This window comes from Myotis nattereri (genome assembly GCF_964212035.1).
Source record: "Myotis nattereri genome assembly, chromosome: 19".
In the NCBI taxonomy this organism is placed as follows: domain Eukaryota; kingdom Metazoa; phylum Chordata; class Mammalia; order Chiroptera; family Vespertilionidae; genus Myotis; species Myotis nattereri.
Window position 1 is genome coordinate 11,394,741 of NC_138095.1, and position 23,402 is coordinate 11,418,142.

A 23,402-nucleotide genomic window follows, 5' to 3' on the forward strand; every position below is an offset into this window, starting at 1 on the left:
AATCGCGCCTAATGGAAGGATAAAACGCCCTGCATCTAGGCCTGACCATCCCCAAACATCTTTATCCCATCCAGGAAAGGCACCCAGGATTATAAACACGCCCCTTACCTAGTCCCATGCCCGCATGACAACGCAACCATCCGATGCTTAATTCTGGGGACAAGTCTACATCGCCGGCGTCCCGTTTCAAATACCGTACAGATTACACTTCGCAGAACCTCCACTTTCTTCTCCTGCTTCCTAAACGCGAATCTTCCCGGAGTACATTCACGCCACAAACACACCCGGGGCTTTTGTTTTATACAGATCTCTCCCCGCTGCTCCCCAGAGAGGTTGCTTTCCCTTCTACACCCATCGGAGGCCGAATACTGCCATCTGGGGTCACGGCTTCCTCTGCCGCGAAGCGCACTCGCCGGTTCCGGATTCCCCGCGCCGGCCGCGGCTCGCACCCCTTCCTGTCTCCCTCCTGTCTCGTCGGCCCACGGCGGGCGGCGGGCGCGCAGCGCCCAGACAAAAGCTCGGGCCGTCGGGCCCACGGGCCCACGGGCCCCGACCGCCCACCCTCCGGGCCGCGGCGTCCTCCAGCCCAGAGGCCGAGGGTCCCGATGCAACTTTGCAAACGTGAAGGAGGAAGGCGCCGGCGCCCGCAGGTCCGGGTGCGCCCGGGGCGGCCGGCACGCGCGTGGGCCGCAGGCGAGGGCGCGAGGGGAGGGCGAGGCGCGCCCCGGCCGACCGCCCGCGCGCCGGCGCCCGCAACTTGCCCGCGGGCCCGGGCCGGCGCCTGGCAGGGCCCGCCCGACGGCGAGGCCCACATTGTCCCCGCGGCACGGCCGGCCGCCCCGGCGCACAGCCACTCGCACACGCCCCCTGCCCGGGCCGCTGCGGGGCCCGGGGCGCCCGCCGGCCTGCCGCGCTCCTCTCTGCCCCGCTCGGGCCCGGCCCTGGCGGCACCACCGGCAGCGGCTGCAAAACTTTCTCCTGATCGCGGCGGGGTGGCGTCGCGGCCGCCCAGGGCGCGTCAGTCGGTCGGTCTGGAGGTCGGGTGGCGGGTCCCTCCCTCAGCCCCACCCCGGGCCCCTGACCTGGTCCGGCTCCGATTCATAGTCGTCGTCCTCGGCGCTCACGGACATGGCCATGGCTCATGGTGGGCCCAGGCTCGCGCGCGCTGACATGGCTGGAGCGCCGCCGCCGCCACCGCCGCCCGCCCGGAGCAGGCTCGGCTCGCCCGGGCTCGGGCTCGGGCTCGGGCTCCCGCGCCGCGAGGAGGGAGCCGCGCCGCGCGCCTCGCACGCCCGCGCGGGAGGGGGCGGGGAGGGGCCGGGGAGGGGAGGGAGTGCCGGGCGCTCATGCATATGCATGAGGCGAGCCAGGAAGGGGCTGGCCCCCCGGGCCGGCGGGCCAATGGCGCGGCCGCGGCTCTCGGGCCGCACACAAAGGGAGCCCAGCCTGCGGTGACACGGGGGCGGACCCACAGAGACCGGCCCTCGCGGGGACTGGGGCTGCGTGGGGGCGTGCCCCGTGCCCCGCCCGGCCCGTGCGCCCCGGGATACACAAGGGTGGCTGGCTGCACGCCGCCGCCAATCTAACAGGAAATGCACGCCCGACCTGGGGTGGGGTCTTTTGTGTGGTCCTGCGGGACGTCCCGTGGGAGCCTCGGGGTGCAGGGGCCAATGGGGAGCAACCCTGCACGCGACGCCTGGCACGGTCCCTGTGCCCCCGAAGACGGACACCCGGGCTCCGGGTTTGCACAAGCTCTGGGACCAGGACCTGATGTCCGTGAACCCGAGAATCCCGCGCCCAGAGCTTGAAGGCCCGCTGGCCTGGAATCATCTGGGGGCCCAGTTCTCCCCGACTCTGCCCTCTCTGCCCTCAGGTTTGCCTTTCCAAGTGGAGAGGGAATTGGCACTGAATGTGGGGCGGTGCAGATGGGAGTTCAGATCGAGCCCCAGACGAGGAGGCGACCAGAGAGAAGCCCTGAATGCGCTCTGTCCTTGGAGACTAGCAACTACCGGGCTGGCCCAGAAGGTGTGGGTTTCTAAAGTGTAAAGGTTCCTAGTGCTTACTCCAAAAGCAGCCCACTCCTGCAGAAAACTGTTACTGTAAAGCCAGGTTGAGATTAATTTTTAAAATAAATAAAAATCTATGGGCACTTACACCAGCTGCCCTTACTCTGATGGAGGAGGAACTCCCAACCCCGTAGCTATAGTGGTCAATGTTGTTGTAAGAATCAAGACCATAGCTCAACTCAAGCTGAGCAGAAAGACAGCCTAGCAGCCAGCGTACTCATCACCTAACTAGGGATGCCCAACCTGACACTGAATATGCATACCTGTACCTGCTCAGATTCATCTGTAAAATGGGAAGGTTTGCCCAGCAGAGGAATGGGTGACCTTCCTCCGTAAAGAGATCAGAGGCTTTCCCCAGAAAGAGCCCCCGTTCACTGTGAAATCTGGTCATCACCTCTTCAATGTCATCCAACTGTTAATTCATGCTCAGGCCACTGGCTGAGAAATCCACTGTGAGAGCAGAAGGGACCCACAGGCAGGTCATGGCCTGGTCTTTCAAGGAAGGCAGAATGTGTGACACAGAACTTGTAAATAAAACTCAGGAGGCTTCTAGCCGGGAGTTAGCAAGAGTGAATAGACAGGGATGCCTGTCTTACAGGGTGGATTTTAAAGTCTGTCTGAAATGTATGCACCCACTGACACTATGGGGAAAAAATCCCAGCGGACTTGCTCTTTACTGAAACATGTCTGTTCTGAGTATCTTATAGTTTCCACAGTTGTTTCCTTTAGCTAACTGGTGCACACAATTATCCAACATTTGTTTTGTATTAATTGTGGCCTGGACTGGAAATAAAATACATGACACCAGCCCTTGCCCAGTAAAACTGCCACCTTCAAATTCAGCATTTACTTCATGCCTTAGGCTCATTTTTCCTCCCTCTGGATCCCATCTTTCTTCTTTTTTTTAATCCTCACCCGAGGACATGTTTTTATTGACTTTTAGAGAGAGAGGGAGGGGGAGAGAAACATCAGTGTGAGAAACATTCATCTGTTGCCTCCCATACACGCCCTGCCCAGGGATCAAACCCTCAACCTAGGTATGTGCCCTGACTGGGAATCGAACCGATGACCTTTCAGGGTATGGGACGATGCTCCAACAGAGCCACCAGACCAGGGCTGAACCTCATCTTTCAGTGACCCTGAGAAGTGAACACTCTCCTGGCTCCACTTAGCCTAGGCTGACATTCTTAGAAAGCGCTCTCCAAAGCTGATGCCACCAGGCAGTTGGCACTTGCCCGAGCCAGAGGACCCAGAACTTTCACCAAGTGGTGAGGAAATAAAAATAGACAGATGCCAAGTCCGCCTGGATCACAGTCCTCACTCATGTCCCTGCTTCCTCTCTGAGTGTCATTTCATTTTCTGGTCGGCCTGTTGGATCATGAAACACCAGGAATGCCCCCTATTGCTGAGAGATTTTGCCCAGACTTAGGCACCGAAGGGCACTGCAGGCTGACCCAGGGTGGGGACAGGCAGGGAGCTAAGGTAAAAGGTGGCAGAAATCCATCTCCCCATGCCCACTCCCAGGAACGGGGCAGGGAAAAGGGCACACTCGGCAAGCGCCCTCTGGACCCTGGGCTCCCCTAGGGCGAAGGTCTCTCCTGCATGTGGCCCCTTTCCTTGTGCCCATGCCACAAAGGGCGTGGCTACAGGGCGCGAACATCACTTTCTAGAGCAGCGGCTCTCAACCTTGGCTGCACATTAGAATCACCTGGGAATCTTTTTAAAATCCTGATTCCTGGGCCTCATCCTCCGGAAATTGTGTTTCTTTGTTACTAATGTTGTGGCCCCACTTCATCACAAAGAAACAGAATTTCCGGAGGATGAGGCCCAGGAATCAGGATTTTAAAAAGATTCCCAGGTGGTTCATCACAAAGAAACAGAATTTCCGGAGGATGAGGCCCAGGAATCAGGATTTTAAAAAGATTCCCAGGTGATTCTAATGTGCAGCCAAGGTTGAGAACCGCTGTTCTAGAGGATCAGGGCAGGAAAAGAGAACGGGCTGGCACTCTCCTGAACCAGGGGACACTAGGCGTCAACCTGCCCCTAAGGAGGGAACAGAAATGACAAAGCAGGCATGCAAGGGGTTGCCTCTTAATGCAAGTATTAATTTATACTTAACAAGCAATAGAGAATGCATGCTTCAGTTATTTTCCTGTCATTCCACCACTTGCCTCTCTCTCTCTCTCTCTCTCTCTCTCTCTCTCTCTCTCTCTCTCTCTCTATTCTTCAATAGGTTTTCCCCCCCGAACTACAAAAGGAGGGCTTTTGAAGAGTTATTTTTCTAACAAAATGTAAATAGGAAGAATTTTTGCCTAGTGTCACATAGCAACTCAGGGCTGATTGCAGGGTTGCCTGGATAAAACTACGGTTCAAAGAATGCCTGAGTGACAAAAAGGCGGCAGTGATTTCTGTTCAGGAAATTACTGATGTTGTTTAGTTACTTTTTATCTCCCCATTCTCGCCCCTGGGGACAGTCATTCCATGAGCATTTACAAACTAAGCATATTTGTCATATAGGCCCTTTCAACAGACAGAACTTCCTGTGAAAAGGGGTTCCTCTCCCAATAACGTCTTCTTACACTACCCAAATCAACCAGTAAGTATTCACCGTCACTGGAAGATTTGTGACTGTGCATAGGATTTTTAAAAAATTAACTAGTTTAACAGGTAAACGGCATTGATCTGAGAAATGTTTTCCCACCATCCACCCATTTCCAATTCATTCGCTGACCTTAGTTATTCCCCTCCTCTATTTATTTCCCCACAAAAATCCAGGCTAAGGCTGAGTGCTCAGACAATTCAGATGAAACAAATGGATTCATTAGACAAACCACCCTCCCCACAAGTTCTGGAAAGTATAAGGAGCTAAAAATGCATGAAATGCGCTGGCCACTGTGGCTCAGTTGGTTGAGCATTGTCCCATGTAACCAAAGGTTGCCAGTTTGATTCCTGGTCAGGGTACATGCATAGTTTGTGGACTCGATCCTTGGCTTGGGTACATGCAGGAGGCAGCCGATTGATGTTTCTCTCTCAAATCGATGTTTCTCTCCCCCTCTCTCTCCCTCTCCTTTCCTCTGTCTCTAAAAATCAATAAAAACATATAAAAATGCATAAAATGCCAGCATACTTCCAGTCTAAAACCAGAACTTTTGTAATTTAAAAATATTCTTCATAACTAGGCCAAATCTAGCCCCCCCGCCCCCCAACACACACACCTTGGTTTCCTGGCATGAAACCAGTCATCACATTGTCTGTCCCACCATCTGCCAAAGACAGACCTTGGAGAAACAGGATATAAAGTTCTGTGTGTGGAACTTACACTCAAAAGAAAAGACCAAATCCAAAGATGATGCAAAATGGGATGATAAAGCAGACAGGAAAGAGGTAAGAGTATGTTCACCACTGATAGCAGCTCTGTTCATAATGGCCAAAATGTGGAAACAACCCAAATTCCTTCCAGTGATGAATGAGCAAACCAAATTCCGTCTTCCCAACCTGTGGAATGTTACTCAACCACAAAGAAGGGTGAAGCACTGACACCTGCTACAATGTGGATAAACCCTGAAAACATGCCGCTAAGTGCAAGAAGCCACACACAAAAGGCCGCATGTTATATGATTCCATATATATGAAATGTCCAGGGTAGGTAAACCCATAGAGAGAGAAAATAGGTTGGCGGCTGCCAGGGGCTGAGGGGTGTTTGCGAGGGAATGGGGAGTGACGGATAATGGGTACATGGTTTCTTTTTGGAGTTGTGAAATTTTCTTGAAATTTAGACAGTGGTGGAGGTTGCACAACATTGTGGATGTACTAAATGACACTGAACTGTTCGCTTAAAAATGTTTTGTTTTTGCGGTGTGTGTTTTGCCTTGGCCAGTGTGGCTCAATTGGTTGGGTGTTGTACCATGCACAGAAGGGTTGCCAGTTCAACCTTTCAGGGCACATTTCCAGCTTGCGGGCTCAGTCCCCCAGCGGGGGCCGTGCAGGAGGCAGCCAATTAATGATTCTCTCTCATCACTGATGTTTCTATCTCTCTCTCCCTCTCCTTCTCCCTTCCTCTCTGAAATCAATAAAAAAATATATATTTTTAAAAATAATAAAAATCAAAATCAATAAACTATTCTTTTTTCTTAAAGGTCATTTTTTATTGATTTTTAGAGAGAAGAAGGGTGGGGGGAGAGAAAGAAAAATTTAGATGAGAGAGAAACATTAATCGGTTGCCTACTGCACTTGCCCCAACGGGAATAGAACCTAAAACCTGGGTATATGCCTTAACCGGGAATCGAACTCACCACCTTTTGGTGCACAGGACAATGCTCCAACCAACTGTCACACCAACCAGGGCTAAATGATTATTGTTATGTTAGGTGAATTTTACCTAAATGAAAAAGTGTATGTAAGAGCCATCACTTAAGAGTGATCTTAATTCCTATCCCTAAAAGGTAACCGGGTTGGGAATGTTGGCCCTAAACCCTGGGGCAGGTTGAAGCTAATCAAACCAAGGAGAGAGTTGAATCCCATCTTCTATGAGCTGCTAACAGTCACTGATGGGCTCTCACTAAACTTTCATGCCTTTCACTTAGGGATGCATGCCTGGCAAATGTGAATGCAAACGCTCGCTCTGGTGTGGCTGGGAGAGTGGATGGGGGAAAACACACACACACACACACACACACACACACACACACACCAGGCAAATGCAAATGTCTAGTTTGGCTGGGGAGCGGGGGGAGGAGTGGGGGAAGACACACACACAGCTGCCATGAGCCTCTCTTCATGTACCATTCTTGCTTTTCTTCAAAAATGGCTTATCTCCAGAGGGCCAATTTACCTTTGAAATCCTCCTGGGTCTATGAAAATCCATGAGTTTATCATGACACTCAGAATAGAAAAGGCCTGACGAAACTCATCTGTCACCATATGAAACTGCCATTAAACGGACTCCTTCCTTTGAAAATTAGTCTTTAAAGGGAAAGAAAAAGCATGAGCGCTGCCTTTTTGGGGGTTGTGCGGGGGGGGGGGTGGCTCTAGATAAGGGCAACCTCGATGGATGAGGGAAAGCTTGGGAAAGGATGCCGGCAATTCACTCTGCATCTCCTGGTAAAATGGATACAGGAAAGAATGGTCAACTGGTGCTGAAACCAGTGAATGGTGGAGGGAAGCAAGGGGCCAAGGCATCACCTTCCAGATCATTCTACAGGAGAAAGATGGACGAACATCACTGAGTAATGGGGGGAAGGATCAGACCACCACCACCTTAGTCACTATGATATGTAACCTTAATCTTACCAAGCCCTTAGATCTAATGCCTAATTTACAGAAATGACAAGAGAGAGGGAAGAAGCGAAATGACAGCACCAGGCAGCATCAGACACATGCATAAAACAAGATGCTCTGCATCACACATGGTCCCTTCCATCTTCTCACCAATTGCCATCCCAAGAAAGGTCTGGATGAAGAGAATTCAGAGCAGATTCAAAGTGTGGTCCTGGGTTGGATCCTGGTTTGGGTGGTGTACTTTCATCAAGGATCATTTGGGAAATCTGAACATGACCAGGATGACCAGGCATTAGGTAGCATTAAGGAATTACCAATTTTGTTAGGGGTAATAACGTTATTTTGGCTATGTACTAGTAGAAATTTTTCTTCTTTTTCAGAGAGGCAAGTGTAAGTATTTAGAGGTAGAATTGCCACGAATGTCTGTAATTTTCTAAACAATGCTTCGGCATACAAAATAAAGCGAGTCAAAAAGAAATAACAGCCATTAGGATGGCTATTTAAAAATAAACAAACAGAGAATAACAAGTGTTGGCGAGGATGTGGAGAAACTGGAATCCCTCTGGACTGTTAGTGGGGAAAAAAAAATGGTGCTGCTGACGAAAACCAAGCTGGCGGCATAGGTAAACACGGGAGATTGCTGCCTCACACAACCACTTCAAAAATACAACTAAAAGACGGAACGGACATCACCCAGAACCACAGGAAGGCTGGCTGAGTGGAAATTCTACAACTAGAAGGAAACAGAAAAGCATACCGAGACTCAGAGGAGGTGCGGTGCGGAAGTAAAATACAAATGTGTGGAGGTGCATGCGGAGAGGACACGGCTGAGGACACGGTTGTCTTTATCAATCGGGAGGGAGTCTCAAGCTCTGAGCTCCAGTTCCGGCGAGTCTCTGGGGACCCAGACTCATACGGGAGAAACAGGACTGTCTGGCATCGGTCGGAACTCGAGGGCAGCTTTCTCTTGGAGGTGCTCATAGCGATTGCCAGGGCCTCTGAGGGCAGGACTGAGAACAGCCATAACTGCTCGCTCCCACCTGCCCTGTTGATCCCCTGGGACCCTGCCCCGCCCAAACCTTGCACGGAGGCTTTGCAATCTGAAAATTACTGAACAAACTGCAGCTGGCCCAAGGCCCCACGGCAACTTGCATTGCTTCACAGCTGGCTTCTGCTGGGTAGCCTCAGGCAGAGGCTAGATTAGCACCTCCTTAGAGATCCAGGAGCCAGTGTGCCCAGTGGTCAGAGTGGGACCATCCAGATTGCAGCTCCTCAGATCCATAAAGGACACACTCAAAGGGCAGCCTCAGTGAGCACCAAAGCCCCACTGAAGCAAGTCTTGTCCCAGAGGGGTGTCTCTAGCACAGAAGTTCTCCCAGTGCAGACACAGCTGATTCTCACTGCCAATTGGCCTGGAGGTCAATTCCTCCCAGTGATACCTACAACAACCAAGGCATAACTACAACAAGACTGTGCACAAAGACCACAAGCGGGTGCACCAAGAGTGTCCTCCTCAGGTAATTGGGGAGGCTGAACCACTGGGCCCTATAGGACACCTAGCACAGAAAGTCACTCTATCAACACAGCGAAGCATAAAAAATGCAGAGACAAAGAAACAGGACACAAATGACAGAAATGGAGGAAAGCAAACTACTGGATATAGAGTTCAAAACCACACTTTTAAGGTTTTTCAAGAATTTTCTAGAAACCGCTGATAAACTTAATGAGACCCTCAAGAAATCTAGTGAGACCCTCAAGGTTGTGATAAAGGACCAACTAGAAAGTAAGCATACACTGACTGAAATAAAGAATATTATACAGACTCCCAACAGCAGACCAGAGGATCGCAAGAATCAAGTCAAAGATTTGAAATACGAAGAAGCAAAAAACACCCAACCGGAAAAGCAAATGAAAAAAGAATCCAAACATACGAAGACAGTGTAAGGAGCCTCTGGGACAGCTGCAAGCATACCAACATCCAAATTATAGGGGTGCCAGAAGAAGAGAGAGAGCAAGATATTGAAAACCTATTTGAAGAAATCATGACAGAAAACTTCTCCTACCCGGTGAAAGAAATAGACTTACAAGCCCAGGAAGCGCAGGGAACCCCAAACAAAAGGAATCCAACGAGGACCACACCAAGACACATCATAATTAAAATGCCAAGAGCAAAAGACAAAGAGAGAATCTTAAAAGCAGCAAAAGAAAGACAGTCAATTACCTACAAGGGAGTACCCATACGACTGTCAGCTGATTTCTCAACAGAAACTTTGCAGGCCAGAAGGGAGTGGCAAGAAATATTCAAAGTGATGAATACCAAGAACCTACAACCAAGATTACTTTGTCCAGCGAAGCTATCATTCAGAACTGAAGGTCAGATAAAGAGCTTCACAGATAAGGAAAAGCTAAAGGGGTTCATCACCACTAAACCAGTATTATATGAAATGCTGAAAGGTATCCTTTAAGAAGAGGGAGAAGAGGAAAAAGGTAAAGATACAACAAATACACATCTACCAACAAGTGAATCTAAAAATCAAGTGAATAAATAATCTGATGAACAGAATGAACTGGTGATTATAATAGAACCAGGGGCATAGAAAGGGAGTGGACTGACTATTCTTGGGGGGGAAAGGGGTGTGGGGGATGCGGGAAGAGACTGGACAAAAATCGTGCACTTATGAATGAGGACAGTGAGGGGGCGGGGTGAGGGCGGAGGGTGGGAGGGGAACCGGGTGGAGGGGAGCTATGGGGGGGAAAAAGAGGAACAACTGTAATAATCTGAACAATAAAGATTTAATTTTTTTTAAAAAATGGTGCTGCTGCCTTGGAAAACGGTGTGGCAGCTCCTCAAAAAAGTAAACATACAATTTCCAGAGGATCCAGCAATTCCATTTCCGGGCATATACCCAAAAGAATTACAAGTAAGGGCTCAAAAAGGTGTTTATACACTCGTGTTCATAGCAGCATTACTTACTACAGACAAAGGGGGAAGCGACCCAAGTGCCCAAGTGAAATTATCTGAACTCCTGCAAAGTGCATTGCTGGTTAGTCATTTACATCCATTGGTGAGAAGGTTGGTGGGTTAGAGCAGGTTTTACTGTTACTTTCACTTCCCACTGCTTTTTAAAAAATGTTATTTTTCCATTACAGTTCACATTCAATATTATTTTGCATTAGTTTCAGGGGCACCCACCTACTTTCTTTGAATCCCAACAAATCTACTTGCCCTTCCCACCTTTGTAACACGAAAGCAAAATTAAACAATGTGAACATTTCACCTGTGTTCACCTAATCATGCCTTTTTCTCTAGATCAGCTGACTTTGGAGAAAGATTATCTGACACCATTTGGTAGCACATCCATCCATCTTTCTAACAAAGCCAAATTATAGAGAAGGGGAAAAAAAGAACAGGACAGCTTACTCCCAGTGTCAGTGATCAAGTGTCCCCCTTTCAAAGGGGAAAGTATACGATGACATTTGACAAAAAGAAAAGACTGAAGGGTAGGCCATTATTCCAGAAATATAACCATGATCATGGCCCTCAATCACTTCCGGCACCGGCCTGGCTTTCTAATGACTCCACGAGGGCAGGAGCCCTCAACACTGCAATTGCTTTCCAAGAATTGTCGTTGGCATTATTAACACAGACAGCTAAGCAGGTTATCAGGCGAAGAAAGAAATCCTGGGCTGCAGACTTTAATTACAGGTTACTTTGGCTGAACGCTGTCTTAAAGTTCCAATATAGCGGTTGTGCAACGACACAGGTGATGGCTGCAAAATTCCAGGTGAGACAAGATCTTTCTAAGTCGGTGGAATAAAGGCCTACATTTCAGGGAGAAAAGGGTCTCAGGGGTGCCAAGGAGCCCTTCTTAGTGGGACTGGGAAACAAAAGTTAAAAGTAAGGAGAGACACTTCCTCTCACCAAAGGGAGTACTGGGGGCCGGGGGGGCAACTTGGAGATCAAAGTGACTGAAAAGGATTGAATACAACGTTATCTTTTAGAAGCACTAGGAAGACCTTGCTATCAAGCTCATTCACTCAACAAACATTTCCCGGGCCCTTGCTATCTGGGATCAATCATGCAAGACAGGATACAAAAATACATAAAGAATTAACAGGATACAAAAATACATGCAAGACAGGATACAAAAATACATAACTAGCCCTAGCTGGTTTGGCTCAGTGGATAGAGCGTCGGCCTGCAGACTGAAGGGTCCCAGGTTCAATTCCAGTCAAGAGCACATGCCCGAGTTGCAGGGCTCGATCCCCAGCAGGGGGCGTGCAGGAGGCAGCCAACTGATGACTCCCTCTCATCATTGATGTTTCTCTCTCTCCCTCTTCCTTCCTCTCTGAAATCAATACTATATTTTTTTTTAAAAGGAAAAATTAACAGGTGAGTTTCAGTCTCAAGAAGCTAGTGGAGGCTTAGGACAGACATGTGACAAAAACTCAGAGCAGAATGTGGACATCCAGTGGAGAGAGAAACCGGGGAGTAGATCAGCCAAGGTCTTGGCAGGAAATGGATGGCACCCCAGCTCCCTCCCACCAGGTTCACGGAGAAAAGTTGAACAGGGGCTCAATTTACAGAGCAGAGTTCAGTCGGGTCAGAGACACCAGCAAGGCATGAAGCTGCACCCTGAGCCTGGAGATGGTGATAAGCTGCTGCCTCCCTTTGGCCAACGGGCTAGGGGTGGGAATGGTAACTAGAAACAAAGAGAAACGCTGGAGAAGGCCAAGGAGGAGGAGCGGTGGTCTCCACGGGAGGAAACCGCCAACCTGCAAGGATCCCGTGGGGAGGAAGCTGGGAGAACGAATCCCCCAGCCTCTCTCTGCTCCCAGGTTCCATTCTCCTACCGGTCCCTCCCAATGGTTGAACCCCACCCGGAGCCAGAGAGGCCAGGGCGCCCTTTGGTTTCTGACGCAGCCCGCGGAGCAGGCCGGACAAGGCTGGACAGGGAGGCTGGGGGTACAACTAGAAAACACCCAACCAGGAGCTTCCTGGTGAAGAAGGCATCGGCTGGGCCCAGAGGTGGAGAATTTGTACGTGGGGAAATAGGACCATTCCCAACAAGGGGGAAAGACCCAGGCTGGCAAGTAAATAGAAACGAGGGAGTAGCTCAGTTCCCCTGCAAGGAAGAGAGACATCAGCAGATCCTAAGACGGACGATGGCTGAAGACTCGAGAGGCCAGGATAGGGACTTGGGAGATAATTTGAAAGACAGAGGATCACGGAAGGTGTGATCACAGGGTTCTAGGCTGAACTGTATTTCCCCCCCCAAATTTCTTTGATGAAATCCTACCCCCAACCCCCCGAATGTGACCGAATTAAGAGGGTCTTCACAGAGGTGATTCAGTTAAAATGAGGTCATTAGTGTCCTCAGAAAAAGAGGGAATTTGGAAACAGACGCATACAGAAGGAGGACGGTGTGAAGCCACCGGGAGAGGGCAACTCCAGCTCTTACAAAAGCCAGCAGGTAAAGCTGCTACTGCTCTATCCTGCCTGGATCCCGCAGGTGCTGTGGCTAGAAACGTCCACTTCCTGGCTTCAGTCCATTCCACTAAAGGGACCGTGGGGGGCTCTGATGGGACCCTTGTCCTATGGTTGAGCCACTAACAAATTTTGGGATCGGAGCTCACGTATACCAGCCAGAGACTTGGTCCCAGCTTGTAAGAAAATGGCATCCCCGAACCACCAATAGTTTTCGGTCAACGGGACTCTTCTGTCGCTGATTCTGTGAACAACTGTTCAGAACCACATACCTTCTTTTATGGGCATCCTCTTATCAAAGGTATCTGCTCCACTCAAGGGATCCTGCTGAACTCCGAGCTCTACAAAAGCCTTAGCTGTCCTTTAGGAAAACCCTGGGGACCCCAGACAAGGTGATATTTTACTTGGTTCCCCTCACTGCACCCTCATCCCTGTTGTTGAGTGTCACCTGTGCCCACCCTCAGGGGCTGCTCTTTCCTGCTCCCAGGAGGGTGGAATCGACACCCTCTCCTCCCACCATGGCCCATCAAGGCAGCTGCCTAACCTCCTGCCCACCCTCCTTCCCTCGCCCGCCCCCAGTGGCACAATCTAAGGCAACAGTCACCCTCCCCCCTTCAGGGAAGTGAGGAAGGGGTCAAGAGGCATGTTCCTAAACCAACCATTTCGGCAGAGCCCGTGACCACTCCAGGGAAATTCAGCCATTCGGACTCTTGCTAGAAATTAAGTTTTAGCACCAGACAATAGTAACTTAGGGATGGAAATGTGTCCTCTATTTCTACTGAGAAAGCCACCAGCCTTCTGGGAGGACAGATTCAGGGTTATAGCGTTTACTTAGAAACCGTCATTACAAAAACCTATTTAATTGCTATCAGTGACTGATGACCTGCTGTTCAGGTATTTCACAGACAGCATCTTTTTCTTTTTTTTAAAATATATTTTATTGATTTTTTACAGAGAGGGAGGGAGAGAGATAGAGAGCCAGAAACATCGATGAGAGAGAAACATCGACCAGCCGCCTCCTGCACATCCCCCACCGGGGATGTGCCCGCAACCCAGGTACATGCCCTTGACCGGAATCGAACCTGGGACCCTTCAGTTCACAGGCCGATGCTCTATCCACTGAGCCAAACCGGTTTCAGCACAGACAGCATCTTGCAGGAAAGCATTATTAGCCCCTTTTACATGTGAGTTAAGTGGCAGAGCTGGGATTCGATGCCCAGATGCGTCTGACCCCAGAGCTTATCCTAGTCGTGCATGAGCATTACCTGCAAAGCACTTGGAAAGTGCAGATTCCCAGGCCCTGCCCAACCCTATGCATCACAGCGTCCGGGGTGGGGCCCAGGAAGCTGTATTTCCTTAACTTGTTCCCCAGATAGAGCAGATGCCTGAGGGCTGGTCCTCGCTGGACCACACTGCCCGTCTAGGAAACCACCTGGCCCTGCACAGATGACATGATGGCAGTCATTCTCTTTGCCAACTGTGCACCAACTTCATGGCTCTGGCGGTGACAGGAATCGGGAGCCAAGTAGGAACAGGAAGTGCAGAGAACAAATTTTGTGCCTCTCCTTCCGGGAAAGGCTTTGTCACTCCCCAGGCCCCCTAGACGTAACGCCTCCCAGATCTAAATGACCAAATGCGGAGGAAGGGGACGAGCCAGCAGAGCAGAGCCGAGGGTGACACACGCATCAGGTGTGTGTGTGTGTGTGTGTGTGTGTCACTTCCTCCCGCGGTCCCTGTGCAGCCCCTAACATCCTCGTGAGAAAGCTGATCCAGTACCCGCTGAAGACGACTGTCCCCGTGTCCCCTGCCACGGTGCTTGCTCATCCACAGGCCAGCCTCTCTGCTCCTGCACTCCAACGAAATTGCCAATAATTGAAATTCAAGTGGCAGCCTGCTTTGGACACTAGAGATAATGGATTAAGAAGCAGGACGCTTCAACAGGCTCTCTTTCCACAGGCAGCCGAAGCTCGGCCTCCCCCCTTCCTCAGTTTCCTTCCCGGGAATGAGCCGGCAAGCTGGCCAGGTCACAGTGTCTGGCTGTCGAGCACAAGGTCAACTGGCTCCTGAGTTCAGAGGTCAGGCTTCAAATAAGCTCAATTCTCTGGGCTTGGTGCTAAGGTCACAGACAGGGCCCCCCCAATCCCGCCACCTGGTCATAAAAGGAAGCGGCCAGAGTGCAGACGGATCAAACAAATCCATCACCACCGGAGGAAACAGCCCATCAAGTGCATGGAGACGGATGGTGATTCAGTAGCATCTTTGATTTGAAAGACGCCACATCAGAAATGACCTCACAGCGCCTAATCACTTCCAGAGAAGGACCCCGTTCTGCAGGAGCCAAGGTGGGAGATCAAAGCATTTCCAGCTAATCATCATTTCTCATTAATTACTTGTTAAGTAACCCGACCCAGACCCTGTGCTGCTCCCTACCTCGCATCCTGACAGCCTCAGTGAGCACCCTTGATCTTTCAACCCAACCTGCATGAAATTGAGAAGGAGCCGACTGCAAACCTGGGAATCAGGAGACCCCGGGCGGCCCAGGCAGTCAGTCGTTTACTTACTTCTTCCGTTCCCGTTAACTTTTTAACCTCGCGGGCCAGGAAATGCATAAATATAGCACCGGGCCCCCTCTCCCCCTTCTCTCTGCCACATTTCAGTGAGTTCCTCCGAGCAGAGAAACACGTCTGGGGACAAAAATGCCTTACTACTCACAAGCTGCGTGGCCCCAAGCGTGCCAGGGCACCTCTCCGAGTCCCCAGCTTCCACGGCTCCATGGGGATAAGACTACCCACCTCCTAACCTCCTTGTAAGGGTTAAATAAGATCTAAACACTGGTACAAACACTGAGGAGCAACACCCAGGGGACGTGGGCTGAGCTGGCAATCATTTATTTCTAGAACTGGGGGCCGGGGGAAGGGCACAGTATTATTCATTAGTCTATTATTTATACCTTTTTGGACTCTGAAATCATTTACAATAAATGCTGTGGGCTGAATTGTGCCCAACCCCCAAATTCCTATGTTGAACCTCCAGCACCTCCAAACGGAGATATGTCTTTAAGAAGGTAACTAAGTTAAAACCCGTCGTTATGGTGGGGCCCGAATTCAGGTTGGCTGTGTCGTTACCAGTAGAGGAGATTAGGGCACAGATACACAGAAAGGGAAGACCCTGTGAAGACACAGAGACAGCAGCCACCTACACGCCAAAGACAGTCCTCGGAAGAAATACACAGATCCTGCCAACTGACACCCTGATCTCAGACGTCTGGCCTCCGGGGCGGTGAGGAAATGAACTCCTGTCGTGTAAGCCGCGTGATCTGTGGTACGTTGTTAGGGTGGCCCTGCCAGACTCATACAATAAACTTCAAAGAAACGATAGAAAACATAAACTAAATTAAAAAGAAAAAGACCGAGCTGGCTTGGCTCTAATCGGAAAGACAGACGATAAGTGTTGGTGAGGATGTGGAGAAATCGGAGCCCTCGAACACAGCTGGTGGGGAGGGAGAAAGGGGCAGCCACTGTGGACAACTGCCTGCCAGTTCCTCAAAGTTCAACATAGCATAGTTCTACTCCTAGGTATCTACCCTAGAGAAATGAAGACACGGGCTCACATAAAAACCTGTTCACAAATGTTCAGAGCAGCACTACTCACAATTGCCATAAAGTAGAAATAGCTCAAGAGCCCATCAACAGAGGAATGGACACACAGAATATGCTATGTGGCCATACAATAGAATATTACTCGGCCATATAAAGGAATAAAGTACTGATACATGCTAAACTTGGATGAAGCTCAAAAATGTTGCGCTAAGTGAAAGAAGCCAATCACACAAGGCCATATACTGTATGATTCCATTTCTATGAAATGCCCGGAATAGGGCAAATCCATAGAGAAGGAAAGTAGATTAGCGATGGCTGGGAAAAGAAAGCTTAGGGGGCACCAGCTGGTTTGGCTCAGGGGATAGAGCGTCAGCCTGCAGAACAAAGGATCCCGGGTTTGACTCCAGTCAAGGGCACGTGCCTCGGTTGCAGGCTCCTCCCCAGCCTGGGCCCTGGTGCGGGAGCATACAGGAGGCAACCAATCGATGTGTTTCTCTCACATCGATGTTTCCCTCTCTCCCTAAAAACCAATGGAAAAATATCCTTGTGTAAGGATTAACAAACAAACAAAAAAAGAAAGCTTAGGGGAAGGGGGTACAAAAATGTTCTAAAATTAGATTGTGGTGATGGTTTGTACAACTCTTTCAACATTTTCAATATACTAAAAACATCTCATTGTGCACTTTAAGTGGGAGAACTGTATGGTATGTGAATGACATTTGTTTTATTAAAAAATGGCTGGTACCCCATACGTGTTGCTGAATGTCAAAGGTTATTCCTTCTCCCTCCTACTCCCTCTTTCCCAGGTCCCTAAGGGCTCCAACTTTTCCTATCCAGGCCCAACTTGGGTATAGACCGGTGCTTATAACTGATCCTCCTCGGGGTCAGGGCCCTCCTGGGATCAGGGCTACTCCCCCAGAAGCAGCTTGCCATTTCCAGGCCTCTGGAGGAAAGGGGGGCAGATGTTCAGTGTGGGTTTTTTTTTTAAATGTCTATGGGCCCCTGAGGAGCGGGCTGAGGGTCTCAGGCAGAGACGACAGGGACATCTGTAGTCCTGAAGTGACTTCCCCCTTTGGACCTCTCCATGGATTCTGAGATGGCAGTGGGTAGCGGTAAGTTTGTTTCTTGAACAGCCCACATTCTGCAAACCCTACTCCTCCCCCTGGAGGCAGTGAGGCAAAGCCACGGTTTCCTCTTCAGGTTCAGCACAGTTGTGGGGCCTGGCTGGGCTGTTTCAGGGTGCTAGGTCTGCGAGAACAGTTTGTGGTCTGCTAAATGGCATTTATATTTATTGCCCATGTCGGGGAAAGCCAATTTTAAAATGCTTCCATGGACTGGGGACCTAAAGGCGGAAGTTAGGGAGGCGAATCCTTTTCCATTCCCACTGCCTCCGAAATTCCCACTACGCTTCAGAGTATTAGAATCCAATACCCACAAGGAATGAGCACCCTTTTCCCCAGTGGACCCCCATTTAGGAATGAATACACCCTAAGGAGATAAACGAAAGTAAAAAGAATAACCCAGAGCAGCACTGTCCAATAGAAACAGAATGTGAGCCACATACGGATTTTAAACTTTACTGTAGCCACATTTAAACAGGTAGAAAGAGCCCTGGCTGTGTGGTTCGATTGGTTTGGTGGCATCCTGGGCACCGAAGGTTGACGTTTCAATTCCCAGTCAGGGCACATGCCCAGGTTGTGGGCTCGATCCCCAGTGGGGAGCATGCAGGAGGCAACCGATCAATGATTCTCTCTCATCATTGATGTTTCTCTCTCCCTTCTTCTCTCTAAAATCAACAAGCATGTCCTTTGGTGAGGATTTTAAAAAACTACAGTACCCCCAAGTACATTTGAGATGAATAATGAATAATCTTTTTTAGCATAAGTATATCCCATGTAATATATAGGATATACTTATATTAGAAATTTTATTTGTTATTTATCTGAAAATCAAATACAAATGGGCATCTTTTAAAAAAATCTGGCAACCCTAATTTCAATAAGCAATCAATAAAAAATAATGAGATATTTTGCACTGTTCTCTTTTGGGATAAATCTTTGAAACCTGCTGTGTATTTACACTTATAGCACTGCTCGCCATATTTCGAGTGCTCAACAATCACATACAGCTTAGTAGCTACCATTTTGGAAAGCGCAGATCTAGAATGTTATTCTCAGTAATTTACAGAATGGCAAAAAAATAAAATTAAAATAAATCAGAAATTAGCAAAATACCCATCAAGGAGGAAGGTTGCTGAAGTTACAACTCACATTTGGAGAGCCCTAACCATCGGACTTTGTGTGCATTATCTCATTTAATCCTCACCGAATATATGGTATATTCAAAGAATATATGGTGTAACCCCTTTTTATAAATGAGGAAGGTAAGGATCTGGGGCATATATAACTTGCTTAAGAAAGTAGTGGAGCTGAGTGCAGACAGACTGATGGTAGATGGATGGGTTGACACACATGAATCGCAGCCTAACACAGCCATCAGGAGACACACCCAAACCTGACTGGTTTTCTCTGGATGGTGGACTTTGAGGTGGGGTCTAAATAAGATAAGGGAGAAAATAAAATAAATAAATAAATAAATAAAATAAAAAAGAAAAAACAATTAAAAAAAAGAAGATAAAAAAAAAGATGCGGGAGGTAGAGGACTAAGCAGAGCAACCTGCTCCCCACAAGTTCTAGAGATGTCTCTAGTATTCTTCCCAGTGTCTTTTTTTCTATTTTTGCTAATCCTCACCCAAGGATATTTTTCTATTGATTTTTAGAGAGAGTAGAAGGGAGGGGGGAGACAGAGAGAAAGAAACATCGATGTGAGAGAGACACATCGATTGGTTGCCTCCCGCACTCGCCCCTACCAGGGCTGGCCAAGGATCAAGCCTGCAAACGAAGTACATGCCTTTGACCGGAACCAAACCCATGACTCTTTAGTCCACTGAGCCAAACCAGCTAGAGCTCTTCCCAGCGTCTTTATCCTTTCCTGTTTGATTAGACTTTTTTGTACGGTAAGCATCCACCAATTTCATAAAGAGAAAAAATTCACTTTCAAAAGAAAACAGTGCATGAGTCCGCTGGAAGAAAAAAAGCAGAGGTCGGGAGAGAAAGAAAAAAGGGAAGGAGAAGAAAACTCACCGCAGGGAAAGGGGAGGCATCACTTCCCCCCGTTTCCTGAGTGACCACCAGGAGGCACTGCCTGCAATTCCCACGCTAGGGAAAATGATCCCTTTCGAAAACCAAACACTTGCAATGAACAAACCACTAAAACCGTCTTAACTGGAGTGCCCTCTCTCAGGAATCCCTCCTGAAAATGTCAACATTCACCATACAGATGTGAAAGGCCGTGGAAATGGTCCCCCAGCGTCGGGCAGCCTGCGTCTTACCTTTGGAGTCTTCTTTGGCCAGGTGACTATGGGGACCCCAGTGATGGCCAGAGTGGGGTCGTCGTCAGCGTGCTCCTTCAGGACATTCTGTGGCCAAACAAAGGAGCCATATTAGCCCAGGGTAGGGGGGGAAGACCTCTGGAGGGGGCTGGAGGCCACACCTAAGCCAGTTAGAAACACCCTGAGAGCTCTCCACAAAGTCCGCCACCCACCCGCCACCCACACACTCAGAAGAAACTGAGTCCATGTCACTAACGTGTAAATGTTGCTTGTAAATGTCTTGGCTCACTGTTTTTTTTTTTTTGTTTTTTTTTTAAATATATTTTATTGATTTTTTACAGAGAGGAAGGGAGAGAGATAGAGAGTTAGAAACATCGATGAGAGAGAAACATCGATCAGCCGCCTCCTGCACACCCCCCACTGGGGATGTGCCCGCAACCCAGGTACATGCCCTTGACCGGAATCGAACCCGGGACCCTTCAGTCCACAGGCCGACGCTCTATCCACTGAGCCAAACCAGTTTCGGCTTGGCTCACTGTTATATCCCCAAAGCCACACACAATGACTAACCTATAGTAAGCTTCCAGTAAATCACTGAAAATAAATAAACAAAGCCACAAATTCCCAAAGAGGGACTTTCTACGAAATGCCTGACCAGTACGCCTCAAATCTGTCGCAGCCAATAAAAACAGGGGAAGTCTGAGAGCTGTCACAGCCAAGAGGAAACGTAATATGGTGTCCTGGGTGGGATCCAGGAACCGGCAAAGGCCAGAGGTAGAAACTGAGGCGATGTGAACAAACTACAGACTTCAGTTATAACCATGTATCAACACCGGCTCATTCATTGTAACAAATGTACTGTACGATGTTAACAATAGGGGAAACTGGGTATGTGCAGAGTATATGGAAACTGTACTACCTGCTGAATGTTTCTGTAAGTCTAAAACAAAGTCTACTGATAAAAAATAATTTTTAAAATGCCAAGTAGACAGTAACAGTTACAATAAGGTAAAATAGAATGTGTAGGGTACCCATTTTTCTACCATGTACATATTTCAAAAGAAATTCAGCCCGACTGTGTGGCTCAGTGGTTGAGCATCAACCTATGAACCAGGAGGTTCGACTCACAGTCAGAGCACATTGTCCGGGTTGTGGGCTCGATCCCCAGTGTGGGGCGTGCAGGAGGCAGCCGATTAGTGATTCTCTCTCAGCATTGATGTTTGTACCTCTCTCTCCCTTCTTCCTTCCTCTCTGAAATCAATAAAAATATTTTTTTAATTATATTTTATTGATTTTTTACAGAGAGGAAGGGAGAGGGATAGAGAATTAGAAACATCGATGAGAGAGAAACATCCATCAGCTGCCTCCTGCACACTCCCTACTGGGTATGTGCCCGCAACCAAGGTACATGCCCTTGACCGGAATCGAACCTGGGACCCTTGAGTCCACAGGCCGACGCTCTATCCACAAGGCCAAACCGGTCAGGGCTAAGAATATTTTTTTTTAAAACGAAATACAACAGGAAGAACCAAGAATATGGACATTATTCAACTCTGGTGGGTACTTCACATGGGGCACCGGGAAAGGCTACCAATGGTTGGGGGGACCGCGGGAACTATGTGTACCGAGGGGAGGGCACTGTTTAGAATTGCCAACGTCCTGACGATAATAGTAAGCCAACCAACTTTTCATCAGTTTCCATTTTTAATTATTGTTTTCAAATGCACCGAAGACGTCCTATCCTTTAGTACTTACCACACCTGTCCCCTCCTCATCTCTGTCCATCACTCGGGACAGGTGGGACTAGCTGGGTGAGGGGTGCCCATGTACACAGCAGGAGGGCAGGCACCGCACGCATGCATGAGAGTGAGATGTACTGAGTACTTTCTCTCTGCCGGGCACCATAACAACGACTTCAGATCCACTCTCTCATCCGATCTTCTCGGCCACCCCGTGAGATGGATTTATCACCACCTCTACAGTGTGGATGAGGAACTGTGCCTCTCAGAGCCTGTCTCCTTTAGTTCCATTCTGGAAGGATCGCGGTACTGAGCCATGTGGTTTTCTTGCTTCTGTCATCGACGGCACATCATCAGGGAGCCCCCTCTGACCCCCAGCCAAACAAAATCAACTAATGTGCATACATTAGCACCAAATGTCTACTCCACAAAAATGCGCAAACCATTCTTTCCTAGAACAGGTCACTGGTCATTCCCCAGTTCCCATCAGCCTCTTTGTTCAACACAGACCTACACTTTACCTTGTTTATTTTTATAGTTTATCCAATGATTTCAAATGCCTGTCCTCATTTGGCCTTTTGGGCATTTGGACAGCAGACAACGTAAGAGGTTTAGTTCCACTACATAAATGAGAAAAATTAAGCTCAGAGGAGTTCACAGGGAAGCCCAAATCACACAGGTAAAACCTGACTCTCAATCCAGTGTTCCTTCCACAACACCCTTCATCACCAGCCAGAGAAAACGAACGTTGAAGGAGCCACCATGTCCCTTCCTTGTTCTCTCAACCTTCAACCCACAATTCACCAGAAGTCTCTGATCAAGTTCCTTAAATGTCTAAATCAAAAAAATACAAAAATACAGGTTGGACGAGATTAACCAAAAAAAACCCTATATGCATATATGCATAGCCCATGGACACAGACAATAATGTGGTGAAGGCCTGGGGTGGGGGGAGTATGGGCTAGACGGGGTCAATGGGGAGGCGGGGGGGGGGGGACATCTGTAACACTTTCAACAATGAAGATAAATTTTAAAAAAATACAAATGAAAGAGAAAAATGGGTGGTTGATCAGAGCCAAAACCTAGCCATCCGGAGACTGACTTATTTCGGGGACTGTGTCCAATCCCAGGGGCTCTGGTTACTGTGAGCCTTGGTGAGCGGCAGCCGGAGGTCCTAGGGAAACGGAGAGAAGGAGAGAAGACCTGGCCTTTTTGTAACACAAGCCAAAGGTCACACCTGGGCAAGCACCCAGGACGAACACCAGGGGTCAGAAACAGGACTCACTCACTGGTAGTGGCAGCAGGGGGCACCAGCTAAGGATTCTGCCTTGGACCTACATTCCTGAGCTGTGTTTTATTTCTTAGTGCAAAAGAACCCCCAACATCTGGGAAGAGAGGACGGGGGGAGCCCTGGGTGTGCAGCCAGGAAGAAGTTGCTCACCCTCTGTGACAACACTCTCACTTGGAAGGTTCGTTTTGGCTTCAAAAATCTTTCCTGGGTCGCCAGAGACCGTGAGGGACTGGTAGCCTGGCCAGACAAACAGGAAGTCCCCTATTCCGGAGGACAGCACGGGTCCACTTCACCCATTCAGGCTCCTGGCCACGCAGCATTTAGAGATCCTCGCAGACGCTCCAATGCTCCTGGGGCTCTAGGAGGCCTGTCCACCCAGTTTACAAACTCCTTAGCCTAACAAGGGCCTCCTCAGATGAGGCTCAGGACCATAAATATCTCTAAAGACTGTCCAGTTCAACAGATGAGCTAAGTGAGTAGATTATATGAAAAAGAGATGTGCCGGCCTAGTGGAAAATACACACTCAGGGAGGCAGTAGGGAGTGGTGGGG

At 49.0% G+C, this 23,402-nt stretch overlaps 1 protein-coding gene across 3 annotated transcripts in view; it reads right to left on the bottom strand.

Annotated features, from left to right (window-relative positions):
* Positions 1-23,402, bottom strand: part of KDM2B (lysine demethylase 2B) — a gene marked incomplete at its 5' end in the record, with an annotated part of 90,589 nt that overhangs the window by 22,604 nt on the left and 44,583 nt on the right. For 2 of the 3 annotated variants that reach the window (XM_081114126.1, XM_081114127.1), the window contains one exon: positions 19,822-19,908. In XM_081114126.1, coding sequence (XP_080970252.1) covers positions 19,822-19,908 — 87 coding nt within the window. Of the gene's footprint in view, positions 1-1,082; positions 1,240-19,821; positions 19,909-23,402 lie in introns of those variants that run through there. The other variant, XM_081114125.1, reaches the window with a different exon arrangement.